The 19,161-nt window shown below is 42.8% G+C and overlaps 1 protein-coding gene across 5 annotated transcripts in view; it reads left to right on the top strand.

The window, feature by feature from the left end:
- PIK3R1 (phosphoinositide-3-kinase regulatory subunit 1) overlaps nt 1-18,667 on the top strand; it is a 178,632-nt gene extending 159,965 nt beyond the window's left edge. For 2 of the 5 annotated variants that reach the window (XM_056541572.1, XM_056541571.1), the window contains exons 7-15: nt 9,157-9,262; nt 9,762-9,860; nt 9,972-10,152; nt 10,244-10,369; nt 10,490-10,632; nt 11,342-11,518; nt 11,644-11,712; nt 14,127-14,294; nt 14,393-18,667. In XM_056541572.1, the coding sequence (XP_056397547.1) occupies nt 9,157-9,262; nt 9,762-9,860; nt 9,972-10,152; nt 10,244-10,369; nt 10,490-10,632; nt 11,342-11,518; nt 11,644-11,712; nt 14,127-14,294; nt 14,393-14,582 (1,259 nt within the window). In that variant the 3' untranslated portion in view covers nt 14,583-18,667. Of the gene's footprint in view, nt 1-6,035; nt 6,194-6,770; nt 7,057-8,456; nt 8,604-9,156; nt 9,263-9,761; nt 9,861-9,971; nt 10,153-10,243; nt 10,370-10,489; nt 10,633-11,341; nt 11,519-11,643; nt 11,713-14,126; nt 14,295-14,392 lie in introns of those variants that run through there. The other 3 variants (XM_056541575.1, XM_056541576.1, XM_056541573.1) reach the window with 3 other exon arrangements.
- The last annotated feature ends 494 nt before the right edge of the window (nt 18,668-19,161 follow it).

Below are 19,161 nucleotides of genomic sequence, written 5' to 3'. Positions count from 1 at the left end.
GCCAGCAGCAGCTGCACGATGCGGGTCCTTTTTTTTTTTTTTTTGGGTGTGGAATGGATCGTAATGTATAGAACACACACAAGCCATTCCGCTGGTGCTTCTCCCGCTGAAAGACCTTACGTGGTTTATTACTTTTTATTGACTCTTGTTACTTAACGTGACCTTTCAGATGAATATTGGTGTTTTTTAAGGGTTACAGGTGTTCCAGGGGAAAATCGACTGTGAAATTGGATTAGATACCCTGTATGGGTTTTGAGAGTTTGCAGATGCAGGCTATACCGGTATTGATGTGAGGCATGATCTGTCTATAGTATTGTTTTATGCATAGTCTCTTTCATTGTTTTCCAACCAGGGTGCCTGCTGCTTTTGCGAAACTACAACACCCAGCATGCCCGGAAAGCCTTTGGCTGTCTGGGCATGCTAAGAGTTGTAGTTTTGCAACAGCTGGAGGCCCCCTGGTTTGAAAATACTAGTGTAAATGGTTGCAATGATCCTATGTGGTGGAGTCAACTTGAGGGTTACGGTCGCACAGGCATATTTTGTTGCTGATTTTGCTAGCCATTGACTTTTTAATGGGTAGCAAAAGTGACTGCGGAAAATCCGCAGCAAAATACGCACGTGTGAATGTGCCCTTATGGGTGCATTCCGGCAGAACGTATCCACTGCAGATTTTATGCTGTGTACATTCTCACAGGTGCATCTTCTGCAGGTTTAGTTGCAGCAGATTTAGTTGACTTCAATGGGGTCTGCTCGAATCTCGCGGAAGATGCGAACTAAGGTCAGTTCACACATCCTTATTTTTGCTGCAGAGGTTTTTGCTGCCCATTGATTTCTTTGCTACAGCAGAAAATACTTGCGTGTGAACTGACCCCAAAGCTATTTGTCTGCTTATTTTAACAGCTTTAAAGGGGTACTCCGGTGGAAAACTTTTTTTTCTTATTTTTTTTTTTTAATGAACTGGTGCCAGAAAGTTAAACAGATTTGTAAATTACTTCTATTAAAAAAATCTTAATCCTTTCAGTACATTTTAGCAGCCGTTTCCTACTTCTTTATTTTTTGAATTTCTTTTTTGTCTTGTCCACAGTGCTCTCTGCTGACACCTGATGCCTGTATCAGGAACTGTCCAGAGCAGGAGAAAATCCCCATAGCAAACCTATGCTGCTCATGGACAGATGTGTCATCAGAGAGCACTGTGGACAACACAAAATAGAAATTCAAAAAGAAAAGAATTTCCTCTGTAGCATACAGCTGCTAAAAAGTACTAAAAGGATTAATATTTTTTTAATAGAAGTAATTTACAAATCTGTTTAACTTTCTGGCACCAGTTCATAAAAAAAAAAAAAAAAAAAAAAAAAAGTTTTCCACCAGAGTACCCCTTTAAATCTGCAGTGGATACGGTATGTGTGAATGCAGTTGATCTACAGCCGTGCACTGGTTGCTGATGGTGAGTATTGTGTGTTGCAGAATGGGACCTGTGTACGATACACTATCGCAGTGTTTCCCAAGCAGGGTGCCTCCAGATGTTGCAAAACTACAACTCCCAGCATGCCTGGACAGCCTTTGACTGTCCAGGCATTCTGGGAGTTGTAGTTTTACAACACCTGGAGGCACCCTGGTTGGGAAACACTGTACTATCGAATTGCAGTAAGGTGGACAAGAAATATCACTGTTTGGTCTTATTTCTGCTTGCTAAAGTTGACGGCTTGGTTCACACATGGTGTGATGCAGAGCAGAAGTACCCACATTTTACGGCTGGGTTCACACAGATATTCAATATTAAATGCTAAAACCATGTATGTACGGCCAGGGACGTGTGAACACTGCCTAAAGAGAGTTTACTGATCAAAACATGGTGAGAATTGGCAGTCTCCCGGGCTAATTCTACTTTTTAGGGTCCGTAATTCAAGTGGAATTGACTCGAGTAATTCCTCTTGAATTCTCCGCTTAGAAATAATAAACATCTGCTTTGCCATTGACTTCAATGCGTTTTACTCTGCACTATTCACACTGCGTAAATTCCGCTCGCAGAATTCCATTCCGCTAGAAGAAAGAACATGTTCATTCTTCTTGCGGAATACATGAGCAGAAGTCCATTAAAGTCAATGGTAAAAAAAAATAAAAAAATTCTGCTTGAATTAGTTTCCGCACAGGATTTGCGTGGAAATTCTGCATGAAAAAAAAAAATCAATAAAAAGGGTAATTCCATTTGGTGGTTGTAGTCCAGCAAAAAAAAGTTTCCTCCTATATTAATCTGCATCGAATTTCGCAATGAAAAAAAAAACATTTCTGCTGCCGAATTTTAACGCGAGGATTCCTCTCCTATCCCTCAGTGTGAACGCACCCTCAGACAGATAATCATAGGCTCCTTGCTCACCAGACGTCCGGTCATGTGCATCTTGTTATAACCCGAAAGACACGCGTCCGCGTCACTAGGCTTACATGGAAACGCGGGAAGGCCCGGATTGATTATTGAATATATGGCGGCCCATCTCACGGTGTAGGGCAAGTGAGAACATCTTTTGGTTCAGGGGGAGGTTCTCACACGTGAGCCAGAATGGAAGCGACGCAGACCGAAACGCTAGTGGAAAAGATTTGCAGTGTTCTGTGTCTTGTACCACAATACTCCGTGCACACTCCAGGTTGAATGCATTTTTGCAGAGTAATGACTCTAAAGCCCTCACCCCGGAGACAGCGCAGGAGGGCGGATGTCTGTCTGCGGGATTCCCGCCCCGAGGAATTTGTGGTGTAAGCCCGGGTGTCTTCTTGGATGGTCTGAGGTGAAGGATTTATTGGGTGATTGTTGTTCTCCTTTGCCCTTTTTTTTTAAGATTATAGAGCTGTGCGGCCATCACTGATAACCTTAGTGAGGTAAATATGGACCCATACGTCCAGAGAGAGACTAATCCTTCACAACTTTTTTTTACTTGCCAAAAACAGACTTGATTCCATTAGAGCGGTGTTTCCCAACCAATGTGCCTCCAGATGTTGCTAAACTACAACTACCAGCATGCCCTGTAGATCGGTCCCAGAAGGCAATACCATTTCTGTAGTGGGTCTTCTCTACATGGAGAGTTCTGCTTAGAATGTAGCCCTAGGTGTCCCTGTGCCTCCAGCTGTTGCCAAACTGTAGCCTGTCCGATCATGCTGGGAGTTGCAGTTTTGCAACAGCTGGAGGCACACAATGGCCCAGATTTCTGTCAAAAACTGTCTGATTGTGCCCCCTAGCAACCATGGTTGGTTGCTATGGGAAAAAAGGCAGATTGATAAATAAGGGCAATGTTCCCCAATCTGTCACTCTCGGTCTGTTACAAAACTATAACCCCCATCATGCCCTGACAGCCTTAGGCCTTCCTGTCGGGATCTGCATCTATAGTCTCCAATCTGTGGGTCCCCAGCGGTTGGAGAACTGATCCCGCCCCCTTCTGTCGGGGTCTGAAGGGAGTTGTAGTTTTAGAACAGCTGGGGAGCCACCGATTGGAGAATATTGCTACAGATCAATGGTCACCAAACTGGGGACCTCCAGCTGTTGCAGAACTACAACTCCCAGCATGCCTGGACAGCACATGCCGGGAGTTGTAGTTTTAGCAACAGTTAGAGGTCCATAGTCTGGAGATGACTGCTATAGATTAATAGGAACACCCAAGACTGTCAGGGCATCATGAGGTGTAGTTTTGCAACAGCTATAAGCCATACAATGGAGAATATTATCTAGAGCAGCATTTCCCCACCAGGGTGCCTCCAGATGTTGCAAAACTACAACTCCCAGCATGCCCGGGACAGCCAAAGGCTGTCCGGGCATGCTGAGAGTTGTAGTTTTGCAACAGCTGGAAGGCCACAGGTTGGGATATACTGGTCTACTCTGATACATTGTGACAAACCCTCAGCTGTGTTACATGCTCTAGATGTCGTGGACAGCCTTTGGCTTCCAGGGCATGCTGGGAGTTGTAGTTCTGCAACAGCTGGAGGCACCCTGGTTGGGAAACTCTGCTCTAGAGCAAGGATCTCCAACTTGTGGCTCTCCAGCTGTTGCAAAACTCCCAAACTGATGGTGAGTATTGTGTGTTGCAAAATGGGACCTGTGTACGATACACTATCGCAGTGTTTCCCAACCAGGGTGCCTCCAGATGTTGCAAAACTACAACTCAGCCTTCGGCTGTCCAAACATGCCAGGAGTTGTAGTTTTTCAACAGCTGGAGGGTCACAGATAGTAGAACCTCTCTATATAAGGTACTCGGTGTCATATACATAACATTTTCCTATAAATCTGTGATGGCCCCAGCTCCTTTTGTTGTCTCTTCCTGTAGTGTCCTGGCGCGTAGTTGATTTGCAACGGTTTTCGGCTTGACGTAAATTATGGCCCATCGGGCGCTTGACGGCAGGGCGTGTCTGTTTATGGTCTCGCTGTTTGATAACACAGGTCGTGTTGTGCCTCTATACCCGAGGCCAGTCAGCAGATGCGCTTACGTATTCTTAGTCCAGATCATTTACATCTATAATTGAGTTGTAAACCAAGAGCTGTTTGTACATATTTTCTGTGCCGACCCGAGACAGACTGTACCGCAGGGTAAAGCATCTGTACGTCTGTCCTCGAGTGCACTGTCACCGGCCCGGATTGGCAAAAGGTGTTACGCTCCTACATACAGGCTGCAAAAGTCTCTAGACTCTTCCTCCCTCGGGATTTCCATGTTTGCACTTGTCTCTAAGTGACTTTTGCGCGACTACTTCAATGCAAATATCTTCAACTCGGTAGAATTATTTTTTTTTTAAATTTATTTATTTATTTTATTTAATTATAATTTTTTTTAATGCCATTTTCAGTTTTTTTTGTGTATTTTGCATACTTTTCGATAAATTGAATTTATCATGAGCACATATATTTTTGCACAGTACAGATCCTGTTGCGCAAATGGGAGGTTTTCGCACAATAATACTTATTTTGCGCGCTTTGCTTCATTAAAATATGCGCAAATGGCAGGAATCCCCTATATAGTGCAAAATAGATAAAAAGAAGAAAAAAAAATGCAATGCTCTCCTATATTCCTATGCCGGCTGGTCCCATTTGCGCAAAAAAATAAGCGATACATTTAGTCCGCCAACTGATGTATCTGCTATCCACGCCCCACTGGAAGAACAATGACGCCGCCAGGAGAGGAGACATAAAAATATATAGATAGAAAAATTTAGATTTGGCGCAGTCAGTGCATAAAATATACTGTTTTTATTTTTTTCGGGTGATAAATTTAGTTTTTAGTATGAGCGGCTATATTTGCTTTGGCCTGCAGGTGGAGCCCTTTAGCAGGTTTAGTCGCGCAAAGTCTTTGTTCTTGGTTGCAAGACATGAAGTCATTCCCTTAGTGTAACTCAAGGCTCCGTGATTCCGACTACAGGGGGGTTGCTTTGTGGCTGCTAACTAACTTTAGCTATCTAATAAAAGTCAGCCTTTCCCAACCAGGGTGCCTCCAGCTGTTGTAAAACTACAACTTCCAGCATGCCCGGACAGCCTTCGGCTGTCCGGGCATGCTGGAAGTTGTAGTTTTACAACAGCCGGAGGCACCCTGGTTGGGAAATACTTCTTTAAAAAATTCTATACCCTGCAGGGTTGGGCAGATTAGAAAACATGATAATGTTTTAGAAAGGAGGCGATGGCTTGAGTCCATGTTATAGATAAAGATCAAAGTCTTGCAATATTTTCCGCCTCGCGCGCACTTGTCAGCGGCGATTTTCAAAGCATTGCATTTGCGGTTAATACACGTCAGTTGCATCTGTAGGGCCGTCCCATCTTATAACCCTGTTAGACCACGCTTCATTTATCACGGACAATTCTTAGCATTGTGCTCCCGCAGCATTTCAGTCGGACCATCTGCCTGCGCCGCCGACGTTCTGCCATAGGATAAGGAAGAAGGGAAAAGAAGGGGAGGGGGGGGGGAGGTGGATCATCGCTGCACATGGCGACATGAAATCTAGTTCAGGCTGACGTGTTGGCTTTTGTCCTTTGTCATGAGCTCGGCAGCACGCTCATGTGACAGGGGAATACGTGCCGAACAATGCACGTCTGTCCTCCCGGCAGTAAACCGATTAGTCATGGCTTCTGCAAGTGCAGATCTGTGTTGGCAGTGCAGAAGTTAACCAGCTACCTGGCGTCGATTAGCGGTATAGAGGGGGATGTGTACGGACGTGTCTGTTTGTCTCGGAGGTATGAACTATTTTTATACTTTTATTTTTTTTATTTTTTTATTCATTGTGCACGCCAGCTCACTCAAAAATATATATAAAAAAAAAAAATAATAATATATATATAATATTATATTTTTATTATTATTATTATTATTTTATTTTTTTACGTCTGTCACCGACCACATTGAGGAAGTGGTTTAGCTCCAAGTCTGCTGCTATCCTGCACTTGAGCCCAGCTCCTCGCAGTCAGTGACAGAGGCTATTTTTAAGTCCCCCCACACAATAGTTGTCTCAGTTACCGAGCTAACCCTGCAGCAGCCACTTGTTAGCTGATGACAGCTTCCCCGCTGACTGACAGCCTCTTCTATAACCCACCTCCCCCCCCCCCCCCTCCTCCTCTTTAAATCCCTAGCTCAGCAAATATTTGAACCTGCTTGAGTTAATCATGAAACTGAGATCTTTATCTGGGAGAGACGTGCGAGCCAGCGTCTCTTCTCCCCTCCCCTCCCTCCCTCCCTCCCTGCCAGAGCGCTGCACTGAGAATCGCCTTCACTTTTTAATCATTAACTCCCAAATGAAGGACTAGATTCCACCGCACGGGCTCTGCCGTCTGATTTCCAAGCGGGGACTTTGGCGACTCTGAGTGGGGAGGAAGAAGAAACTGGCGCTGCTGACAACCCTCGCCTATGGGATTTTAAGGGCTTCAAAGAATCAGACTACTAGGATTATCTACAGCACTTTAATTTTATATATATATTATATAAATATTTTTTTTTTCTGGAAATTGCTGAATTTTTCTTGGATTCAAATTATTATAATTTTTTTTTTTCCCCCTGGATTTATTCTTTTATAAAAACCGAGGGACCATGCACGATATTCTGAGTAAGTATATGGCGTTTCCTGATACGCCTCCTTACTTCTCGACCGCCGTTCTTTTGTCTTCTTTTATAGTGTGTGCGTGTTTTTATTTATTTATTTTTTTATCTTAAATTATTCTGTCTGATATTGGAGGGGGGGGGGGTTGGTGAGGAAGGGGTTAAGCTGCAGTCACGCTCTGCCTCCGTCCCATCACTGAACCGAGACGGTGGAAATCTACCTGTCTCTTCCCTCCTGACCCATGCTGTGCTTTAACATAGACAATTCCCAGCAAGCTAGACTGGTTTGGCGTGCACGCACGCCTGCTCGTGTGAATGTGACACGGGGGCCGGTGGGCGTTTAACCCTTTCTAGCAAGTGGCTCGACTTCACGAGAGTTCTCGCCAACTTCAGGGAGAAATCCTGCTAATCCTGGTGTCTGTGTCTATAGCTGTCGGGGCATGCTGGGAGTTGTAGTGTTACAACAGCTAAAGAGCCCCAGGTTGGGACAGTTATCTATCCACTTGGTCCAGTACGGTGTCTCAAAGGGGGCCTCCAGCTGTTGCCAAACTACAACTCCCAGCATGCTATATGATGCGGATGCTTTCTGCATTCCTATATAGTAGTGTTTGCCAACCGGCATGCCTCCAGCTGTTGCCAAACTACAACTCCCAGCATGCTATAATGATGCGGATGCTTTCTGCATTCCAATATAGTAGTGTTTGCCAACCGGCACGCCTCCAGCTGTTGCCAAACTACAATTCCCAGCATGCCCGGACAGCCGAAGGCTGTCCGGGCATGCTGGGAGTTGTAGTTTGGCAACAGCTGGAGGCATGCCGGTTGGCAAACACTACTATATAGGAATGCAGAAAGCATCTGCATCATTTGATGCATTAGGTTATATAGGGGGGTTTAGTCTTTCTGCAATCTTTTTAGTATTGCACTAAAATGTAAGAAACGGTGGCAGTTCTGTCGGATCAGTCGCGCCGGATATTATACGCGCATTGTATGGCGTTGCTCCGGCTGCCTTTTGTCCTGTCGGATCTGCCAGCCTTGTTGCATGCACACAGCTGGAACATGACTGAACGTAAATGTGCCGGCACTGGGGAGAAGAAAGGAAAGTGTCAATGGTACGTGCCGCAGGAGATCAGCTCATCAGGACCGTACCATTTCACGCGGTCGTAAAAAAAAAAAAAAGGGAATTACGTTAAAGTTAAATTATCAGATGCAGCAGCCAAGTAGGGGAAAGGAAAAAAAAAATCTTTTTTTTTTTTTTTTTTTTTTTTTTTTTATGGTGCTGTCAGATCTGACTATAAGGTTGGTGTGAGAGACAGGAGTGGCTGATGAAGTGGTCTCCGTCGGATTGGACGGCTCTGATGATGATGTCATAGGTTTCTGTGCAGCCCCTTAAAGGTTTTCTAAATGAATTCCAAGACACCATTTCAGCACACGGCTTAGATGTCATTACAATGTGCAACGCTATGTGGAGCTTGGACGAAGGGGTCCCACAGTGTGACAAGTCTGACCCACATTTTGCGGGTGATTTGATGTTTTATATAGAGATGGATGCTCCAGGTATGTGTAGCCAGGTTCTATCTCGATCTATAGAATATATATACATTTTTTTTTTCCTTTCTTTCCGCACTTGCACTTTTTTTTTTTTTCCCCTTTTGTGTAATTGTGTGCAGCAGCGATCTCCTAGAGTCTATTGTTCAGAAGGCTCCCACTATAAAGGCACGGGGAGTGCATTAGGGGTTAAATCCAGTGCTTTTTGTTGCGTTCAGCAGCTGTGATGATACTGAGCCAGATTAAAATGTTGTCTTTTATACAGGGATTAGTGGCGGGTGTATCTGGGTCACAGATTGATGCTTTTAGCAGTTTGACCTGGTTGGAGACGCTGATGTTTTAAATACATCTTAATTTTTTTTAATTTTTTGTTCATAAAGTATTACTTTGAGCCCCACATTGTCCACCTGCTTTGCAATTCGATGACGTCAGGTTCTGCCTAGCAACATGATGCAACGTATATTTCTTGGATTTTATTGGATGTTTATCACGACTGTATTAGATTTACCTTTTATTTCATTTTATTTATTTATTTATGTATATATATTTTTTCTTTTTATAGCACTGCCTCCAAAACCTCCTAAATCCACCACTGCTGTAACAAACAACGGTACTAACCACAGTATGGCTCTGCAAGATGCTGAATGGTACTGGGGCGATATCTCAAGGTAATGCCAATCCCATTGTTTGCTTTGCCTGACTGCATGGGAGATGTTATGTGTGTGTGTGTGTGTGTGTGTATATTAATTTTATTTTTTATGTGTATATATAATATATATAATCTAAAAGAAATGGTTGCACTTCCTTTAGTCTTCCTAGAAGTGATGCCAGCTTTAGTGATTGCCATGATCCTCTGTAGTACAGGACCAGTGGCTGGGGATACTTAGAAATAAAGTAAATATAGATGTTTCTGTTCGGCCACTTCGGATTCCATGTAACACCCACTTATGGGTTAAGTGTCAGGATTCCTGACAGCCTCAGGCTCTGAATGCCTTGAGACCAAATAAATGGTCAGAAATAGTTGTCAGAATGAGTTGCGTTGGGCAGAACATGGCTATATCCTATTGCAGGAACTCTGACCCTTGTCTAGACGGGCAGTTTAGTTCGGCACCTGTATGGCTCCATTGACTATTGACCCAGTCTAACGTGATGAATGTTTCCCTACAGGGAGGAAGTGAATGAGAAACTTCGAGATACCACTGATGGGACCTACTTGGTACGAGATGCATCTACAAAAATGCATGGGGACTACACACTTACACTAAGGTGAGCCGGATGTTACGTATGATGTTACGTATGACGTCTCCAATGCCGCATGCTGTCGTCTGTTGTCAAGTATTTCCCATATCGAACACCGGATATGATGTTCTCTTTCAGGAAAGGGGGAAATAACAAACTCATTAAAATATTTCATCGAGATGGAAAATATGGTTTCTCCGACCCACTGACGTTCAACTCAGTGGTCGAACTTATCATCCACTACCGGAACGAGTCTTTGGCCCAGTACAATCCAAAACTAGACGTTAAGCTCTTGTATCCAGTATCCAGATTCCAACAGGTAACTTGAATGTGTGGTCTTCCTGCCAGACGATCTGATGTTACTAGAGGAGTGTAGAGGAGTCCCTAATGTCCCTTTTTATTTCTTTAAGGATCAAGTAGTGAAAGAAGACAGTATTGAGGCTGTCGGAAAGAAATTGCACGAATATAACCTGCAGTTCCAAGAAAAGAACCAGGAGTATGATCGGCTCTATGAAGACTATACAAGGACTTCTCAGGTAAGGCTAGTTCCTAGAATCTGGAACTTTTCTTGGCTGTTTTACTTGCTCAGACCATGGTGAAGAATCCAATAAGAGCCTGTGACTATAAACTTTAAATAAATCTTTTGCTTTTTGCAGGAAATCCAAATGAAAAGAACAGCCATCGAAGCATTCAATGAAACCATTAAAATATTTGAAGAACAGTGTACGACCCAGGAGAAGTACAGCAAGGAGTATATCGAGAAGTTCAAACGGGAAGGGAACGATAAGGAAATTCAGAGGTATGTGTCTGACGTGATGGGGTGCCCTTAAAGGGGCACTCCACTGCCCCAGCATTTGATACATTTTTGTTTTGAACGCTGGGTGCGGGGTCGTGATGTCACGCCACAAGTGAGGGGCGTGGCGTGACATCACATCACGACCCCCGCACCCAGCGTTCAGAACAAAATGTTCCAAATGCTGGGCCAGTGGAGTACTCTTTTTAACCCAAAATGAATATTTACTAACTGGGGGAGGTAATGGGCCCATTTCCTTTCATTGTAAGGACAGAATGTCACATGATTTTTGCCACTGCTTACCACGTGTTGATCTTAAAGGGTTACTCCACCCCTAGACATCTTATCCCCTATCCAAAGGATAGGGGATAAGATGTCTGATCACGGGGGTCCCGCCGCTGGGGACCCCCGCAATTTAGCATGTTTCTTGTCCGGAAGCGATGGAGGGTCTGGGTCGCGACCACGGGAACGGAAGTCCGTGACGTCCCCTCAATGCAAGTCTATGGGAGGGGGCGTGACGGACGGACAGGAAACAGGTGGGTGCCGCATGCTAAATTGCGGGGGTCCCCAGCGGCCGGACCCCCGCGATCAGACATCTTATCCCCTATGCTTTGGATAGGGGATAAGATGTCTAGGGGTGGAGTACCCCTTTAACATAATGCAGCTTTCCGTATGGCTAAAACATTTCTTATTTTCCCTTCTCTAATTTTTTTAGAATTCAGCACAACTTCGAAAAGTTAAAGTTTCGAATCAACGAAATAGTAGACAGTAAACGAAGGCTGGAAGAAGACCTCAAGAAGCAGGCTGCTGAATACCGGGAGATTGACAAACGTATGAATAGTATTAAACCAGACTTGATACAGCTGAGGAAGACCAGAGATCAGTACTTACTGTAAGTACTACTCCACCTTCTTCTGTATTGTGTGAAGCTTTTTGTCTGCTTGCAGCTGTGAATACAACATCGGGCCTCTGGACTCATGTTACCCCCCCCCCCCCCCTCTTTTTTTTGTACAATAGGTGGTTAACGCAGAAGGGAGTGAGGCAGAAGAAGTTGAACGAGTGGCTGGGCACGGAGAACACAGAAGAGTAAGTGTCCATAAATGTGTTTCTGAGGTTATGGGGCTTCTAGTTTAGTTGAGATTTCCCACATCTTGTTGGGTCCACTGTTCTCTTTATGCCAGTGGGACCTAGTATTAGCTGTATATTGTTTATTATCATGTAATCTCTTCTAAATAGACATTCCAACTACCACATAAGTGCTCTAGTTAGCTTGTGTAGAAAACAATCATATTAGGGCCGTTGGCTGTCCGGGCATGCTGGGAGTTGTAGTTTCGCAACAGCTGGGGGCCCGCTGGTTGGGAAACGCCGTATTAGGGTGATATTAAGTTGATTTGTGTGATTCTTTTGGCCAGGCGATCATACTGTGCACAATCCTCTTTATAGCTTTATTTGGGTTGAGACATGCTTAAAGGAGTAAGCCAGGAACAAAAAAACTAAGTCAATGGGGGAGATTTAACTCCGCTCCAATTGGTTCAGTGGAATTAGGCTGCCGTACCCCACACAGCCAGCGGACTAGTGTATGTACAGCTCTTGCGGTCCGTGACTGTCTTTTGGTTTTTCCTGCAGCTATATATGTGCTGTTCATCCACGTGACCGTCGCACACGGTCCTCCATACTGATGCTAGCATGTGTGAAATTGGCTACAGCGATCATATGGATGAATGGCACAACACTGCTTTAAAATGTATACATAGACCGACAGGGACTACTGAAGCAACTGCACTGAAGTGGTGGAGATTTTTATTTTTTGTTATTTTCTGCTGTTAGGTTAGTTTTATTATATCCCTTTTTTTTTTTTTTTTTTAAATCAACTGGCACCAGAAAGTTGAACAGATTTGTCTTAATCCTTCCAGTACTTATCAGCTGCTGTATGCGCCACAGGAAGTTCTTTACTTTTTGAATTTCTTTTCTGTCTGACCACAGTACTCTCTGCTGACACCTTTGTCCATGTCAGGAACTGTCCAGAGCAGGAGAGGTTTGCTATGGGGATTTGCTCCTGCTCTGGACAGTTCCTAATATGGACAGAGGTGTCAGCAGAGAGCACTGTGGTCAGACAGAAAGGAAATAAGAAATGAACTTCCTGTGGAGCATAGAGCAAGCTGATAAGTACTAGAAGGATTAAGATTTTTAAATAGAAGTAATTTACAAATCTCTTAAATTTTCTTGTGCCTGTTGATTTAAACAAATAAATAAAACCTTTCTAGTGGAGTACCCCTTTAAATATCTTCCTAGCATGAAAGAACTGGTGAGGTGCTATGACGCCCTGAGGTCACAGCACAGAGCGATAAGGCGCAGCAGTTCAGAGTCTCTACATGTGGATTTATCTAGCTGCTGTACCAGCTCGAGCAAGTGATTGCATAATAGGCTACGTGTGGCTACCTGGATAATCTGAAGATATAGCAGAGAGCTAAAGGTTTCTTCAGTGCATCAGAACTCAATATAATGTACACATTGTGGGGGAGATTTATCAAAACCTGTGCAGAGGAAAAGTTGCCCATAGCAACCAAACAGATCACATTTTTTTGAGGCCTTGTTAAAAAGTAGAGATGAGCAAACTTACAGCAAATTCGATTCGTCACAAACTTCTCGGCTCGGCAGTTGATGACTTTTCCTGCGTAAATTAGTTCAGCTTTCAGGTGCTCCGGTGGGCTGGAAAAGGTGGATACAGTCCTAGGAAAGAGTTTCCTAGGACTGTATCCACCTTTTCCAGCCCACCGGAGCACCTGAAGGCTGAACTAATTTACGCAGGATAAGCCATCAACTGCCGAGCCGAGAAGTTCGTGACGAATCGAATTTACTGTAAGTTCGCTCATCTCTATTAAAAAGGAAAGAAGCAATCTTATTGGTTGATATGGTTAATTGGGCAACTTTACCTTTGCACAGGTTTAAAATCTCCCCCTTTTGAGTTTAGCCTGCTTAATGGGGTACTTTAGCATTTATTAACTTGTAAGTGTTTGATCACAGGCCAGCATCTGCTCCATGTATTCTATATGGGAGAAGAGAATGCCTGGAGCATGTGCCAACCACAATCTTCATGCAGTGGAGAGATTTGAGGAGTGGGAGGGGGCTGGGGCATAAGTTTTTAAATGCTGGAGTTCCCCTTTAAAGGGGTACTCCACTGGCCCAGCATCCGGAACATTTTGTTCTGTGTGCGGGCTGCGGGGGTCGTGATGTCACGGCCACACCCCCTCAATGCAAGTCTATGGGGCAGCTGCCACGCCCCCTCCCATAGACTTGCATTGAGGGGGTGTGGCCGTGACGTCACGACCCCCGCGGCCCTCACCCAGCGTTTGGAACAAAATGTTCCGGACGCTGGGGCAGTGGAGTACCCCTTTAACTCTGCTATATATCTACTGTATGCAGATTTCAATGACAATCGCTGCTGGTTTACCTTTTGGATCATTGAATTAAAGGAGTTGTTTTCGTTACCTACTTTCTAGTCAATACTCTACAGTGGAAGATGAGGATTTACCTCACCACGACGAAAGGACGTGGAATGTCGGGAATATTAACAGAAATCAAGCTGAGAGCCTGTTACGTGGAAAGCGTGATGGAACATTCCTTGTACGGGAGAGCAGCAAGCAAGGGTGCTACGCCTGCTCTGTAGTGTATGTATCCATTTGCTATGCCGTTTATGTACTGATGAATATCTTTTGTCCGTGTTTCGACCGGTTTATTCATGACTTCAATTTTCTTTGTATTGCAGAGCGGATGGGGAGGTCAAACACTGCGTCATCAACAAAACCCTTACGGGCTATGGATTTGCAGAGCCATACAACTTATATAACTCTCTAAAAGAACTGGTGCTACATTACCAACACACGTCACTTGTACAGCACAATGACTCTCTCAACGTCACACTAGCGTACCCAGTATATGCACAGCAGAGGCGATGAGCACCTGACAAACTCTGGAGTCTATTCCCGCGTCGACGAAAGTTGATGCCAGTTTCGGCATAAAACAAGGAAAAATAAAATCCTAAAGCTCCCTCGTCCGCCTACTTCACAAGATTGAGCTGCAGTATCAAAGCTACCTTCCGATGAGATAAGAGCTTTCTTTCGCCATGGAAGCAGGAGATGGGCGTTAAGCTGTGAATGTATGTTTCTAAGCTATTGTGCTTGCTTTGTAAGATCGAGAAGCACAGCAAAACAGAAAGATATGCTATTATAAGCCTATCTCCCGGCCCGCAGGTACCTCGAGGCCTTCACCATGGTGCTTGTTTACGTTCTATTGAAGCTTTACCAGCTTGAATGTTGGTCACCGCAGATCCAAGAAGCCAAGGTGTCTTTTTGCTAGAACCGTACTTTATTTTTTATTTTTTTTTCGTAAGGGGAAAATACCGTTCCATAACAGCCTTTCAAGGACCAGTGACATATTGCTAAGTGGATTTACCCACACAGCCTTGTGGATTGTTTAATTTTCCCCAAAAAGAAATACAAATGTAGCAGAACTGCACTTTGGGAGAAAAGTTTAAAAATAATGGAACGTTGATGAATTTGCTTCGACCCAAGCAAAGTGCCAGGAAGTGTTTTTATTAAGACTTATGAAAAGAAATGAATTCTGTTAACAAAAGAACCTATTTAATATGGACAATGACAGGATGGAAACTGATACAGTATATATATATAAATATATAAATATAAATGTACATAGCAATGGGGACAAGCTATGGAAAAGAAAACTATCAATACCAAACTGTCTTTTTATTTTGCTGACTGCTAAATCCTTAATGCTATGCAACATCCATTTTCTTTAAGCTGTTGTTTTTTTTGTTTTTTTCCTTTTTATACGTACCGACGACATACCTTTCTGTCCATGAAATGTTACTTTTTTTGTTTGTTCGTTTGTTTTTTTTAAGTTTTTTATTTTATTTTTTGTTTAAGGAAACGTGTAGAGCGTTTTTTTTGTCTGGGTAGGAGTTGTATGGTAATAGCTGAGGTGATGAGTATCACGGGAAATTTAAACAAGAGCTATTTTACCATAAAACCTTGTATAGAGTAACCTTGGCTTTTATGCCCAAGATTAAAGAAGAAAGAAAATAATAATTCAGAATTCATTACAGATATTTGATTAAAATGCATTGTTGGGCGGTGCCTAATGAGCTTCAAAGCTGCTTTTTTAAGAAAAAGTTAAAGAAAAAAGAAAATAAACCTTTAAACATATATAAATATATAAACATAATAAATCAGAGTTTGACAGTGTTTTATTATGGTTTGTTTCTAATTATGGTACTTGGCAATGTGCTTTGGGGCATTCTTGTCCTCTGTCCTTACTACTTGTGACTTGGGTAGAAAGCCTGCACAAAAAACTTTCTGCCCTCCTGCTCAATATGAACGTGACAAATCCCCATCATTTCAATTGTGTAGCATGGTAACCCTGCCGTAAAGGAACTTTGTCGCATTTGTTTTTAGGAGATTTTTTTTTTTTTTTTAAAGGAATTATGGTCTGAATCAGGCTTTTGGGAGGAAGGGCAAACATTGCATTATAAAAACAAAAAAAAATTATAGTATCTAAATTTCTGCCCTCCAAAACTCTTATTGGAAAACATTGCAGATGAGCAAGGAATACTGTGGGATACAAACATCATTGATGTACTTTTAAAAAATAAATATAACTTTCTTGGCACTTTCTCCACTGCTCCTTTACAGGCCTATTGTTTAAGTGTATTCTGACTTATGGCTGTGGCCAGCAGTGACACGTACCGCTTGAGTTTTGTATTCTATAGTATTTGCAGTCGCCTGCCTTGTAGTATTTACTGACATTATCCAGTCGCCCTTGTGATTATCAAGCATTAGTCTCTGTACATTGCTTTACCTTTTTTAGACCAGTATGGATTGTGCTTGGTATTCTTCATCCAAGTTTGTTGACTTGTCAGCCGACTCCAGCTTCAGAATACTTTTGGGTGAAGTCCCAAAGGCTTGTGAGATGAGCTTCATTTTTTACTACAGTACATGTGTTCTGAAAAACCAAACTATATGTTAATAACGGCGGGGCTCTGCATTTTTCCAGACCCCATTTTAGTTTTTAGCAAACTTTTGTTGGTTTATATACATTCTAAGTCAATGTTATATCATCCTTTTAAAACCATCGCTATCTAAATTTTATTCTGTAGACTTTCTGGAAATCATGCGACCCAGTAAATCGTGCAAGTTGTTCTATGGCTATGAATTATTTGGTACTTGGCTTATGCACCATCTGATAAGTTATAAGTAATAAATTTAGTTTTTTTTTTCCTTTTAAGACTCCGGGAAAAGTATATTTGACTTGAATCCCGATTTAAGCCATACTTTGTTTTCCCCCCTTAAACTTGGTTGTAGTTTTTAGTCTTTCATGTAATAGGTGAATGGAAATGGTTTAAGATAGAATAAAATAAGTTTCTGAATTACACATGCACTATTCATCAGATTCAAGGTACACCATGCATTCACCATGAAGCACAATGGATACAAGTTTTAACAAGGCAAATGTAAATGAAATTGCATATTGTGTTTTGGTAAAAGTAAGAGGGATCGGGCTTGACTATTCGGGGGCTGTCTAGGTTTAGAAAATGTCTGCTTTTGTTACCCCCCTGAAACCACACCAAACCACTCCTATCCATTCAGGTACTCAGCTCCTCCCTGTCCAATTGCATGGGGCAGAGCTGTAATACCAGCCATGGGCAGGAGTGGGGTTGTTCTTGGAGAAAAATCAGATTTTTAGTTTTTGTTAATATTTTCTAATCCTGGGCCCACCCCTTTTATGACAGCTTGATTATTCTTGGTCTTCAAGATCAGTAAATCTACAAAACAAGTTGATGCAATAGGAAAATGGGGCTTCTTTCATTGTTTTGCTTAAGTGTGAGGAACACATTTTGTAAATATCCGCCCTTTTTGATCTAAAATGCCAACGTGCTGTTGAACTGTCCTATTGATGCATTAAGCCTAGAACAGGTTTTGTAGAAGGCGACTTGTGTTATTGCTTTGGTGGTCTTCTTTATCCAGACGGCCTTCAGCACTAGCGCTAAACTGTGTTTCATAGGGTGCTCAGCTCAAAGGTGCTGACCACATATAAAGCAAATAATGGAGTGCCAAAGCCTACCTGTCCTCTACTGTGAATAGTCATTTCAAGCCAATTTATCGAAAACGCAAGTCTATGTTGGGGGGACAGCGTCAACTGTGTTAGAACTCAAGATATCTGGGTGAACTCCGAACAAGAACCATTGTGATCTCTCTAACTAGCCATATGTTTTCCAAGTGGCTAGCCTCATGGAATATTCCTATTTTTTTGGAACTTGATACCTCAGATATCTTCAGTTTTGGCAAGTGACAAAAAAACCTTTTACATCTTAAGTCTATACTTGTGAAATCAGTAGATGCTCCTTGATGTAACGGCACTTATCTTCTAGGGTTTAGTTTACATTGAGCTAGAATTGTTGACCTCTCCTTTCCTGTCTCGACAGTCTTGCTGCCCGTAATATATAGGCTTTTTTGGTCATGCATGGGTTGTCTATTTTTCAGACAGACCTCTCTTTACGTGGTGTTCAGCATCTCTTTGGCAATGGGGGGCAGCACTGCGCTCATTTGCCTGGCAGAGGCCAAACATGCCAAATTTTATATCCATTAATAACAGCTTAATGCGTCAATATTTCTGACTCGCTGTGTCAACAACTTCATATTATTTGTCACCGTATGACTGCATTAGCTGCCCAATGTGCTGCTATTTTTTTTATTCCTATTTCAAACAGAAAAATTTATGTTTCAATGTTTATACAACATAAAAATAAAATAATAATGACTTTGTTAAACATCAATAATTTTTTTGGTCTTTTTGTTTGGGAGGAAAAGGATGGTTAGTAGTTATTTGCCTTTAAAAGGTAATTAATAAAAGTTGTGCCTCTGAAACTTTGAGCTATAGCTTTGATAAAGCTCCGTGTCTCGTTTTAAGTTGCTTTAAAACATTGTATTAGACCTTCAAACAAAATAAAGATTGTTTTGAAAAGTAACCTTGGTGTGAACGACTTTCTATTCCCATTGGTTACAATTAATCCCAAAATGACTATGGTATGATATGTCAACCAATCCTTTTAAAGGAGTACTGCGGTGACAATAAACTAATCCCCAATCCACAGGATAAGAGGATAAGTAGCAGGAGGGTTGATCGCTGGGGCCCCCATGATCCCCAGTATGGGACCCTAGCACTGTCAGTGAGGAGTGTGTGTCGTCTAACGGTAGGTGGCATGCGCTCCATTCATTTCTATGGGTGTGCCGATGATGCCGTACTCATCTTTTCAGCGCTCCCATAGGAATGGAGAGAGCATGCCAGCTGCAGCACACGCTCTTCACTGGGTCCAGTCCCGGTGGTCGTGGGAGGCCCAAGGGGTCTGACTACCCCCCCCCCCCCCATTCAGCTACTTATCCTCTTTCCTGTGGATAAGTAAATTTTTTTCAATTGATCTATTCACACGTATAGTATCCTGCGCATGTTTAATGCTGCAGA

The sequence above is a fragment of the Hyla sarda genome, chromosome 1, assembly GCF_029499605.1.
Source record: "Hyla sarda isolate aHylSar1 chromosome 1, aHylSar1.hap1, whole genome shotgun sequence".
NCBI lineage: Eukaryota > Metazoa > Chordata > Amphibia > Anura > Hylidae > Hyla > Hyla sarda.
This window is presented reverse-complemented; position numbering and strand designations above follow the sequence as displayed.